Below are 13,404 nucleotides of genomic sequence, written 5' to 3' on the forward strand. Positions count from 1 at the left end.
AACAAAGACATTCATGTATCTATTTGTCTGCTCATGGATCCATCAGCTTGTGACCAATTGCAGCACCCAAGTCACAGCTTCAAGCTTATTCCAACTGCATTCTTTAGTCTTTTCCGGATTCCCCACAATTTGAATAAAGACATACTCAAAAATGCAATTCTATGCCTAATTTTTTTTATATATATGTGTGTGCGTGGGTGTGTGTGTGTGTGTGTGTGTGTGTGTGTCCTCCATCATGAGAAAAATGCCACAAGAACATGTCAAAAACACCAAAAACACAATTTTCATTGTGTAGTGATGGAGGAGCAGAAACATATGTTATACCAACTTGGTTTTCTTGTCTAAAATAAAGATCAATGCTGTTGTTTCAAAGATTCAAATGACAACATACTGCAATATTTTCCTATTTCACATAAATATCATCTTTAATGCTACATTTATTTACCTAACAAAATAGGTAGAGTTTGTGAACACACCCTCAAGGACAACAAACAGTTAAATACTAAAAGATCTACAGCTTACTTTGAAATATTGCTAGCCCTCAGGGGGGCAGAAGGCCAGCACAGAGTGCAACACTCCAGAGACAGCAGTGCAATGCAACTAAATGTCAATGTTAAGTTAAACTGATCCCTGACATAAAACATAGCTCAGAGGAGCAGCTATAATGAACGGCAACGACAGTGAGGTTATTAATGCAGTTGCACAAATAATATTTAGAACGGTAAAATGAGATTTTTACCGTAAAAAACGGTAGTACTGGAGTTAAAAATGAATCCTTTGTATAGAAAAGCCTGCATCCGCAAGACAGTTATTGATCTTTCCAACAGTCACAGGCAAATGCTCTCGAAAGCACTAAGGCAACCTTTTTGTAATGAATGTGTCAGAAAATTTTCCATAAATTTCAAATTTATGATTTTTTTTACTGTATTTATAAACAAGTCTTTTAATCAGTTTTGTCCTTTGGAAAAGCAATAAATACAATATAGCGGCTTCCATGACTTATGTTTGTAGTCTTCCCATTTCACTCACTTTCAGACCATATCAAGTCAACAGTATAGTTGTTTTTGCTTCACAGCAATACTGCTTTTGGTGCAACACAATTTACAGAAGTACTGTACATCAAAGCTGTGCTCAAAGTTTGATGACAAATGAACATGCCCACATTTTCGAGGTGAAAATTAAAAAAAGATTTCTTTCCTGGAGGCACTGATTGCTGGTTTTCTAGACTTAACGCTGCATCACAGCTGTCATTACCTGTCCAAGGCCAGCTTTGTGTAGCATTTGAACAATACCTTCAACTTCTGATAAGTAGCTCTCTCTCTTAGTTTGTCCGTGTGAATTTACCTTGTTGATGAGGATCCGATATTGCTCTAGCAGGTCGTGGTTGTCGTGGCAACCAGCCAGCAGCTGCCAGACTTCAGCTCTGAGTGGCTCTGGGATACCACTGCGGACCAATGAGTGCAAACCTTTTGGACGAGTTGACAGGTTCCCATGCCTGAAAAACACAAACACATAAGCAACTTATGTAACAATTGTCAGTGTCGTCACTGACAAAAGACAGAATTTACTGAAAGGTTTTTTTTTTTTTTTTTTATTTGAATAGCTTTCATTTTGATACTTTTTTTCTGAAAACATAGTCATTAGTCTTGATAATTAAACTAAAAAAAGATTCTCACTAAAGATTTTTTCTCATAAACTTTACCTCTTTGTGCCAAAACTATTCAAATGCTTTTTGAATATGTCAAGTGGGAAAACTTCAAAGCCAACTTGCATTATCTGTTGTCCACCTGCCCAGATCTCAGCAATCGGTCTTCATATTGTTCAATCTATTAGCTTTTTTTCCTTATTTCCTATTCTGAGTGTTCAGACTTATCTCAAACAGGCCTACCATCTGGTGAGTATTCCTCCCCAAGACTCAAGTATTTTTTCAGGACAGTCTTTTGACACGTCCCCTGTCCCGCTGGAGATTTCATTGTCACTATCTGAAAGACACAATACAAGGCCAAATATTAATAAATACACAGAGGCTACAAAGTACGTGTAAAGAAGTAGGGCCACAGTGGCAGCTGCACAAGATCCATTAGTTACCTGCAATGAAAGCTATTTTGATGAACCAAATCATATATAATCCTTGACTAAATCAACCAATCTGAAGGCATTCTGAATCATACTGTGCATTTAAACACCTGTCAGTGTTGGACCCACACAGTTAACGGAGGCAGGAGTGCCTGAGCGCGGCCCACGCCTTCCATTATTGCTGTTCTTCTCTTTACAGGTTCATGAGGCAGACAAGAGGCAATCAGCACAGCGAACCACTTGCATTAAGAAGCACAAGGACTGCCCGTCTGTTCTGCTCTGCTGCAGACTCGTTTCAACGTGCTACACAGGAAATGGTGTTAAAAATATGTTGCCGCCCAGATAAAAAGTGGTAGACAAACAGGGACATGAGTACCCTAACGCCAGAAAAAAAAAACCACTACACAATTTTTTAAATAAAGCTTTGGTTTGAAAACATACTATCAACATCACCAAGTACTGAAAAAATTACATCAAACTATATAACAGGAATAAATCATACACTTCTACTGGTGTTAAGACATCATCACTTTAATCTCAAAATAATAATCGAAAAAAAACAAATTCTGAAAAACATTTTTGAGTTGTCTGTCTTTAAAGAAACTACCGGTAGATAAAGTTGACTGTCATTGATTCCAGTTTAATGTCTGTCCATTTTAACTAGTAGATAAGAACTTTGAAGGAAAAAAAAGGACAGCACAGCTTTCCTTTGATGAAATATTAAGAAGCCACAACAGCTCAGGCTTGTATTGGAGTTAAAAGCAATGATTATCCAACTAAAGAGTTTCCTAAGGGCTTTGACATTTTGGAATGAATTAAGACATGGATCCGTGCACAATGCTCCGACTCCTGCACATCCTCGCAGCATCCGCATGAGCTTTTCAGTATTTTATAAATACTTGATGAGGCCTTTCAAATCTTTCAAACTGAGCAAAAAGCTGCAGCCTCCACTTTCCGATTTGTTAAGGCTGTTTGGCAAAGTAGTACAAGTCCAAAGCCACTGCCAACTTACCAGGTGATAAAAAGAAACTGGAAAGATGAAGGCCATTTCTATTACCTTAATCTGAAGAGAGACTTCACATTCACAGAAGGATTACTTTCAAAATGGACCTCTGATGTAGACCTTTCTGGTCAATGGGTTGTGTTAGAGAGGGAAGTAATTTCCTCTTGCTCTCAAAGGGACATTTCCCTTTTATTTCGCCTTTATCTCAATTTTTGACTTTGTTTTTTTTAATCAGGCTCCATCCGTCCCCTGATGTTAGTATTTTATGCCGTTTAGAATAGGTGGGGTTACAGCAAGTGGGAAGGAAAAAAACACGTTGAATAAGAATGGTACAAAGCTTGAGTTTTAGATACAATGTGAATAGAATCATTATAAATTAATCCATACATTTCTGTTATTGTAAGTTTAACAGAAGACACAGGGTGCAATTTCAAAAGTGCTCATTATTTTGCATTTTTAATTATTGTATTATGCAAATATATTGAAAACATATATGCATGAGCTGGGCAGAACAACAAATCCCATTTGTGTGATGTGAAAGAAATGTCAGCTTCAGGCCTATTCCCTTATTGCTGCTTCTGCTGGGGAAAAAAAAAACAAACAAACATGAATTGACTGTAAGGCCAGCGGTGGCCTCTCCTCTTGGAGCATCTTCCTTTCTGTAGACAATGAGGCTGACCTAGAGCCTTTCATTTTCAGCTCTGGAGGAGGAGAGGGTTGTTACATAAAAAGGAGCTTTGGAGGGCTGCCGCAGTGCCAGCTGACAGCCACCGCCTGTAAGAAGAGTCTCACAGATGCAGTTTGTGTATTTCATTCTCTCAGCTTAAAGGTAAAAAAAAAACAAAAAAAAAACAATTAGTTATGGAAAAGGAGGAAGAAGAGTCAAAACCATAAGATACACAAACAATTTGAGTGGATTATTTTGTCTTTTAATTGTGATCGTTTTTAGCCAAAAAACATGCTGTTTTCTAGGACATAGTTTCTGCAGAGCAGTAGTACTGTAGTTCATTAAAAATGTGCCTGAGTTGTGGGCAAGAATGTTGGTGCAGAGTAAAGACCCTCACTTCCCCTTGTCCCTTTGTTTATACTCTGTCCCACTAGCTTTCAGCCCCTCACAACCAGAAGCTAACAATAGAGGTGCAATAAAAATGGCAAACAAGGTGGAAGGTATGCAACCATTCAGTTTTGATGTTCGTAGATCTATTTGTCTGCAAGTGGATGAATCCATTTGAATACATATTTAAGTTTAATTTTCTTTAAATATGCCCCACATCATCAGAAAAAAAATGTCACAAAAACATGTAAAAAACATTAAAAACATCATTTTCATTGGAGTGGGTCTTTAAATGAATGAGATCAGCTCCAGTTTGATGAATTTAGTTTTAGAATTCTAAACTGTGTGAAAGTTTGATGGAAAACATCTTTCGACAAACTACATGTAAACACCCATGTTTAAAAAAATAAATAAAAAAACTTTCATCAAAAACAGTTCAGTGGAGAAACGAGCAGTATGAACTTTGACCGGGATGCAGCTGCAATACAGAACTTAGCCAGCAGTAAAGTGAAAAGCCCTGAATCTGGGTAATGTTTGGGAATCGCAACAGTCTAGCAGAGGCTCTTAATATTACTTCTGTTTGCCTACATTTCTTTCTTTTTATTTGTTGGAAATATGCTTCTTCTTAAAGTGATCTCTAATGCTTTGGCTCTTGTCAAAGAGTCAAGCTTGGAGCACCATCAGGGGCAAAAGAGAACACAACTTCTGAAATATTTTTGTCCCACTGAAGTAAGCTGAAGTAACAAATGACAAAAGAAAAGAAACATAGGATTTCATTTTTTTCTTTTGGGAATACATTTTTTGAAGCAAGAACAACTTTTAACACTGATGGTCTGGTGTCCTTGACAGAGCAGAGCTGTTAACTTCATCTAAAAAAAAAAAAAATAGACTAAAGAGTGTGGGAGAGATGTTTAATGAGGTCTGACACTGCAGTGCTGCACTGCTTTAAGCCAGCAAGAATTTACAGGAATGAGCCACGCTCTGCTTGACATTAGCTCACACACAAGCAGCCATAAAACCCCAAACAAATAACAAAAACCCTTGGGAGTGTGCCTGCAAGTCATCGCTGATTGAAGGGTACTGTACACACAACCTCTCTGCCACTGCTTGTGTACCCAACAGGAACATGTTTCATTAGACAAATGTGCTTCACTGAAAACAGTACATGTGTATCTTGCTAAATGTTTTGGAGCTTCTCTGTTTAACACTTTGTGTGGACATCACATTGTGGGTTACATTGTTAATTCTGCTCAACTGTGGTCCTGTGACTACATATTATTCAAATATTAGCTGAAGTCTCGAGAGGTTAAACATTTTTAGTTTCAGAGATTCCTCTATGACCAGATACACACATTCTAAAGATGACATGTGTGCATTAAAGCTTATTGTTGGGCAAAAAATCCCAATCTTTCTTTTACTTTTAATATCAGGTATTTTTATTGAACAACTCTGGTCCTCTTGTCTTGGTATCATTTATATAAATGTTCACAGAATTTTACCCAAGTTGGATTTCCTAAACTGGATTAAGTGATCTGATGGTGAAGTAACTCAATTTAAGACAAATATATCTTAATTTCTGGAAGCAATGTCTTTCACTGTGACTGTATGAAAAAGGAGAAAGTGTCAATTGAAATAGAAAACGAATGGCATGTTAGCCTCATTATTAATTCCAAAACAATTTGAATTTCTAGCTCAAAACCTTGAATTCTCCAAGGGTCAGCCCAACACAATTATGAGTTTTTACAGACCTCCCCCTCAGAGCTTGTAGGGATGCCCTCATATCACTGTTTAATCAGGTTGTTGAAATAAACTAAACTGATGGGGGATTTTAAACATTGACTGGTTGTCTGCATCTTAACATGCCCTAAAGTCTGTCTGGGATTTGTTCATTCTCACCCAACTATCTAACTGACAGTCCCACTAGGCCAAACACTAAAGGCCATTCAAGATTAATACCAATTGATCTTCTCATAACCAACAGCCCACACAAGTGCACTGACATTGCTGTCTTTGAGAATGATTTGAGGGATCGCCGTGCTGTCAGAAATATCCAACATCTATAATCAAAGTCTCAGAAAGATATCTTACATCCCTTTTTTGTTCATGATCTGTCTCCTATTAAATGGAACAGTCTTTATTTTGTTATTTTTTTATACACAACTAGCATAAGAAAATCTTTATAAAAAATGTATACATTTACTGAACAATCATGCACTCTTGCATAAATTTGGGGTAAAAGGGTCACGTTTGTCAGAGAACCAATCACAGAGCTGGATACATTCTAGTACAGGTTTGCTTTTTCCCTCTGCTTTAAGGTTCCAGAGTGTCAGACAAAAGCTAAATTAAGAGGCTCAACAATTTATCAAAATGAATTCCAAAGCGGATTTAAAACTGCAGTGAGGAAAATAGGATGAAAAAGAAAAGGTCATTTTTAATCTAAGAAAGAAAAAAGGTTTTCTAATCAAATTTAGAAATTTATGATGTAGTTCTTTAATAAAATTTATTTTGCAGATCCGGTTTGTAAATCTGTTTTTTCCAAAAAGAAATTTCAAATCACAATAATTATTAAGAAATTAATGAAGAATAACACTTTTTTGCTTTAAAAGTCCGATTTACAATATGGAATTACAAACCACTTTGTAATGTGTTTATATATATTTGAATATTACAGTTGAATTTAAAAAATATATTTTTGAATCTTTGTATTTAATTTACAAATGTATTACTGATCATTAAAGAGCTGTTCTACTGTTTCAAATAGTCATCCAAACTATTGCACCTGATTAGCTGTCAATAGTTGTTCATGTAGTGCAAATCTTTCAGATCTGAGATTTGAAATTCCTCCAGGACTCCCCTTTATGGTTTAATCATCTAATCACTATGAAGGCTCATCCTTAAATTGCATTTCTCAACTGTTCCCATTTTTATTTCAGAATGAATATTTCTAGTGTTTAAAATGCAAAAAAGGTACATTATTTTGAAATAATGTAAAATTTGAAGTGACAGGGAAAGAAACAGAGAGGTGGATGAAGTCGCAAAAAAAAAAATTGTGAGTGACAATAGGGTACCTTCTTCAGCCTCATCTTCTTCATTGGGCGAAGCGGGCAGTTCCTTTCCTTCATTTTTTCTGTCTGCTTCCCTCTGAAGGCTTATCACCTCATACACAGCATCACTTTGACTGCCTCTGTCTGGGGCCTGCTGAATACAAATGCATGCACACAATTATAAAGTTTTCCAACCAAGACAAAATAGATTAAAAAAAAAAAGGTTTTGTAAATGTTTACTGCATAAATTTTACCTCTTGAAAATAAACTCCACATAGAATATAAATTTGTAGGAACAATTTTAGAATTTATGATGAGTAAAGTTGGTTTTAAAGGAAATAAATGGTCACAAAAAAACTTAATTGACAATAAATCAACTGGAATGTTGAACTAACAATCATCAAAGTTGAGATTTGTGAAGGAAGCAGGTTTAGGTGGTGAAAGGCATGTATCACAACTTCTTTTATTTCACCATTTAACATTCAGACAAGGCTAAGAGTCTTCAAAGAGTTACAATGGGTGGGTGGAGGGGTCAGAGTGAACAGAGCCATGAGTGCAATGAAATGATTTGATGTTAAGAGAGTTCATAAATGAGGAAAACTGACCGAACCATAAAAATGTCAGCCATGATGAGAAGTGGGAAGGTCATTTAAATGCTTAAGAAAAGAATACTTGAACCCTTGAGTGTTAACAATTTGTAATAAAATCAACATCTATGTTAGAGAAATATTTCATATTCCATACTTGACCTTAATTTTTAAAATAATCTATCCTGACTTGAGGTGTATAGATTACCACATCAATTAAAGGGTGCAGGACTGTTGATTTATGAGCAGGGCGATGATCACTGGGGAACCATACGATCAGTAATGAAATGGCTCAAGAGGACCTGATTCAGAAAACAAGGCAGTCTTCTGTAGTTTGGGTTCACCAAGTCAGGTGTGCGAGCAAAAACTTAAGAGTACTGCAGGTATTTTGATAAAGCCAATGTCTACCAACACTGTGGCTGCCAACTCTGAGACCTGGGGCCTCATTTATAAATGTTGCGTACGCACAAAAGAAGGCGTACGCCACTCTCTACGCAATAGTTGATATTTATAAAAAGCAAACTTGACGGGAAAATGTGCGGTCCTTCACGCAAGCTCTGACTCAGGCGTACGCACAAAAACGGGTGAAATGAGAAACGGCGACACTGTCGGCAGATGGAAGAAACACGTGAAAGTGCCCCCCCGATGGAGTGCTAGACGTTTTTTTGCCTTGTCTTTGATGTCCGACAATTTCTTTTTCATTTCGGCCACGGTCCGAGGTTGTGAGGCTACAGCATTTACGGCGTCTGCCACTCACGTGCCTTTTTGGCATTAGTAATGCCCACACTGTGCCCTCCAAACAACATTTTTCTCCTCTTTTCCACCTCGCTAACGATAACTTATACTTCAAATTAAGTGAAGTTCCGTTTTTTTGATTTCCTCTCTGTGTTTGCCATGATTTCGCAAGCCATGAATATTAATTTGTGGGCGTTTCACGGACTATTTATGGGCAACTATGGGCGTGTCATGAAGCCGCAAAAGCTGCGCTACATTTAGAATTGGTTGTGATTTATTAAGGGAAAGATGCGTAGGATGTGCGTGCGCACGGTTTTATAAATCCGAATATTTCTGTGCATACGCACGTCCTATGCTTCTTCCGTACGCCACTTCTGACGCAAATCCTACGCAAAGTTTTATAAATGAGGCCCCTGGAATCAAAGAAACTGTCGTTTTCTAGGACATGGTTTCTGCAGAGCGACAGGAGTTCTTCAGAAATTCATCTCCGAGATGTGAGCAGGACAGTTGAGGTGGAAGAAAGGCTCTGCTGATGTCCCATAATCCCTTTGTTTACACTCTCTCTCACCAGCTTACAGCCACGAACAACCCCAAAATAACATTAGCAGTGCAACAAAAATGGTGAGCAATATCGGAGGTGTTCAGTCGTACAGTTTTGACCAGGATGGCAGCTGAGACGAGGAAAACAAAGATGGACATGGATCTATTTGTCTGCAAGGGGATGCATCAGAATGGAGTGGAGCAGGAAGACGCTGGCCCAACCATTTCAGTTGCTGCGCCACAAAAAGAGTGCTTTGTGAAGCAGTAACTGTTTATTTCTGGTCTCTTTATTTACTTCATCACCATCATCACTCTTTCTTTCCTGAAAGAAATGGAACAATAAGCCAAATTGATCTGCCCACTTTTACGATGTCCGTCCAACTCCAGCAAGCGCTGAATGGAGCTTGGCAAAGACTATGAAGAAAAGCCTTAGTTCATCAGAAAATCTGATGCGCTTCGGTAAGAGTTCTGCCAGATAACAGCTTTCCTGCACTGTTAATTAGTAAGAGAGACAAAATAAAATGAATCAGAGACAGCTGGTAGACAAATATTGCATCATCAATTAATAAAATGGCAAATATTTTATATAGAAAGCACTAAAAAGACTTCATGTAAATGTTACTGCACAAGATTAATGTTAATTTGCAAAAAAATGTGTAGCTGCATTTTTTGTATTAGAAGTGCTTGGAAAGTGGGAAGTGCTTTGTTGTTACACTTGTAACTGACTTAATACCTGCCTCTTTCCTTAAACAGCAATAAGCATTTCACTGAATGAAAAATTTGCCTACAGGACTTAAAATCTGAAATAAGTTTTCTTTACACTATTAAGTTAACATTTATAGCTAAGAGCATCTGATATTACTAACATCAAAGCTATTCTTTTCTTCTCAAGTTAAAACTTCTGGAAAAAACAAAAAGTAGCAGGTCAGAAGAATGTCTCACCTGGTGTCAATTATTTAGAATAAATTAAAAAAAAGGTGTCACAGTACATTTTAGATGAGCAAAAAAATAAATAAATCCCAGATGATAAGTGCTTGGTTCTTCAGCTAGTGACTGTTTTGGTCAAAACAAGAAAAGAGGGCTGCATTGTGTGTGAGGAAGGGTGTATAACCTATGATTGCCATCTTCTGCATAAACCTTCACACAATATTATCTTTTAATTAGCTCAAAACCACAGCACCAGTCCAACTCTCTCCCATTTACTGAGGAGATAACTAGAGAGGCAATCATGCAGACCAGTCAAAGCACTGCTGTTAATTACCCACATGCAAATAATGAGACAGTGGCTCTTATTAGTTTCTACAATCCAAAGCTTCCCCACACTTCACTGCGTCTTTAGGTCCCTCTGGCCGACGAAAAGATCTCCTCTTTTTAAACAGTGGAGATTAAGCTTACGGCTTAGCTGCATTTTTTAAGCACATGCAGCTATTGCTCAGGCCAGGGGATTTTTGACTCGCACTCTCACAGCGCTTTTTAATCAAACAAGTTGTGACTTAACTCAATAAGGTAAGAACTGAAAGTGCTTGGTGTTTGCAACTATATACAACTGAAAGCAAGACGCAGAAAAAAAGCTTTTATAACTCACAAAGTCAATCAAGACGGCAAAATAAACCCAGGACAAAAAAATGTACAGCTTTTGATCATTTAATTATTCTAAGAACACTTATTGACAATGACTATTGAAACATTTGAAAACCTTTCTATTTCCCTTTTGATTGATGCCACTTTTGTAAAAAAAAAAAAGAAAGAAAGAAAAAAGGAACATGTATTTGTGGGATGAGCAGCAGAGCTCAATATGTGAATTTGGCCCCTAAAAAGACAAATAGAAGTGCATGCTGATTAAATCTTTAATGTGAAGTCATATAGTAAATCAATTTATTGATGCAAAGGGGAGTCATTCTTAAAATGATTGATAAACAAATGCAAGCAACACAAATCATGTTTTATTAGAACTCTATAACTCATGTTAACATTCTGTTAAGTGTTAACTATTTAACTACCAAACCAAGACAAAATCAAAAAAAGTTTTCCTGTTGCTTTTCATCTTGGTGTAGTAATACACAGTTTTTCTAATATTGTTCTAAATGTGCCCTACACCGTTTGGTTGAGCATGTATTTAAAAGGTTAAATGTACATTTATGATTTTATAACTTTAATACATTCAATATTGCTATGTATTTTTCATCCTTCTTGTCTCTTTCATTTGTTTTTAATCGCTAAAAATTGCTTGAAATAAAAAGGAAAAAAGAATGCACTTTATTTTTGAAATAATTAAGTTGAAATACTGTTTGTTCCTGCTAAAACAGAAACAAAATTCAAAGTATTTTAAATCTGAATCAAAAACATAAAGTACATTGAATTTGTGTGGGCTGAGGGTGGCCTTAATTATTCAATACAAATACCTGTTTGAGTCTGAGGAAGAAAGTTTCGCTGAAGGTTTTGCGGCTGAAGTACCAGAAGCGTTCATTCGATGGGTAGACCCTGACAAGAGTTTCCAACAGAAAACGCACCGGCTCCAAAACCTCAGTCACAACCAGGTCTACAGCCACCGTCATGTAGACCTGCTTATCTGCAACAAACCCACAGAGAAATACAAAACGAGGCAAAAGATTTTTCTGTCAGCTTGATTTGATAGCTCTATATAAAAATTTCTAACAGAGTCAATATCTGTCAAAATTAAATTTTAAATCAGTTACAAGTGTCTAACACGTGATTGGTAAATGGTGCATTACAAGGCAACCAAACTGTGAACATTTTCCCAGTTATACAGATGAAAAAATGACTTCAAACTGTTATATATAAAACCAACAAATTTACTTCAGCCCTCAGTAACGCTTATTCAAATCCTGCTACTATGTTTTCTTATTTTGTATCACTCATGACATTTTTATTGAGAGCTTGTCACCTTTGGCTGCGTCTTCGTTCAGCGCCTGGAAAGCGGTCAAATTAGGGTTCCATGTCCCTGTGATCACATAGGCCTTTCCATCAGAGCTCTTCCCCATCGACTCCTGGGAATCCCATCAACAACTTTTATTCCCTTTTGTTAAATTCAGATTTGAATTCACAAAGGCACTGACTGGTATTACTCAAAGAGAAATGCAATATAAATACATTAGAAGATTCATTATCTCCTTTTTTTACACTTGACATCCTTTTCAAATCCACGTGAGAAGAAAAAAAATGTTATTCTAATTTATCAGTGATCTTCTTGGACGTTTCACACCAGCCACAAATAAATCATTATTTGTACAAAGAAAAGTAGAATTGAATTTTTCCCACCATGTCAAGTAGATGCATGTCACTGTTGCAGACTTTCTGTCCTGGACTTAGAAGCATGCCAAAACACCTTGAAGAGAAAAATGCACCAATCAGTAACAGTTAAATTCCATCGCAGCTCAGATGTTACCGTTAGAATAGCAGGTTATGAGTCTTTGGACATACAAGGAGTTGTAATGTATAAACTCCTCTGGTATTTGTGGCTAAACTTACTTTATTTTGAATTTGCTACAAATATAATTAGAATTTTGTGTCTCGTTAACCTGTTCAACCAATAAAATAAAATAAATAAATAAAAAGACATGTCTGTAGGTTGTTGATACGCTCCATCTGTCAGATAAAAATTGAACAAGTTTCATTCAAGTCCTAAATGAAGCCACTATAAAAGCTCCTTTGATTTTCAGGATGAAGCATTCCCAGCTTTGGATTTACACTACACTACAAAAGGACTGTACTTACACTCAATCGCACAATGAATCATGATGTTTCAATAATTTGTTTAGTGACAGCTAACTATAGTGAAAAAAGAAAAACAATGCAGACAGCAACTGCTATAACTTCCAAATACTACAGTCAACCCAGCATTTTATTTTAAAGCAAATATGAGGACGAACATTCCTCCTCTTGATACTTGATGAAAGGCACATTAAGATAATTAAAACAAATAACACCCAAGCAATAAAAAACAGATTAACTGCTATGAAACAGTGGTTCTACAATTAAAAAGGATCTTTTCAGAGCACAGGAAGGAGTTTCTACTGACTGGAAATAAAGGGGAGGGCAGGTGTCTGTCTACCACTGATAGCAATAGAGGTGTCAGAATGAAAAAGGAGAATGACCTAGTTTTCCAGTACAGCTTGACTATATAAACAGCGTGAGCAGCAAAAAGATACAATAAATGTAAAAAGAAACATAATTCAAATTTTATTGCTCACTTTTATTTTTTAACCAAAGGTTTTTGCTTTTATTGCTGTTGTTACAATAAATGACTATTAAATGACAATAACAAACTGTGGAAAAGAGGTAGCCTTTTTTTCCAAGGAAAGAAAAGAAACTGATTTATGTCACAACAAAGAAAATATTATTTTG

The 13,404-nt window shown here is 36.5% G+C and overlaps 1 protein-coding gene across 2 annotated transcripts in view; it reads right to left on the reverse strand.

The window, feature by feature from the left end:
• The window catches only part of rabgap1l (RAB GTPase activating protein 1-like), a 94,261-nt gene that overhangs the window by 68,269 nt on the left and 12,588 nt on the right, over positions 1-13,404 (reverse strand). Inside the window, exons 8-13 of one of the 2 annotated variants that reach the window (XM_011474036.4) lie at positions 12,319-12,385; positions 11,945-12,047; positions 11,442-11,608; positions 7,202-7,328; positions 1,889-1,982; positions 1,345-1,495 (exon numbers count right to left, since the gene is read on the reverse strand). In XM_011474036.4, coding sequence (XP_011472338.1) covers positions 1,345-1,495; positions 1,889-1,982; positions 7,202-7,328; positions 11,442-11,608; positions 11,945-12,047; positions 12,319-12,385 — 709 coding nt within the window. Of the gene's footprint in view, positions 1-1,344; positions 1,496-1,888; positions 1,983-7,201; positions 7,332-11,441; positions 11,609-11,944; positions 12,048-12,318; positions 12,386-13,404 lie in introns of both variants that reach the window. The other variant, XM_011474035.4, reaches the window with a different exon arrangement.

The sequence above is a fragment of the Oryzias latipes genome, chromosome 4 (genome assembly GCF_053564925.1).
Source record: "Oryzias latipes strain Hd-rR chromosome 4, Olatipes_Hd-rR_3.1".
Taxonomy (NCBI): Eukaryota; Metazoa; Chordata; class Actinopteri; order Beloniformes; family Adrianichthyidae; genus Oryzias; species Oryzias latipes.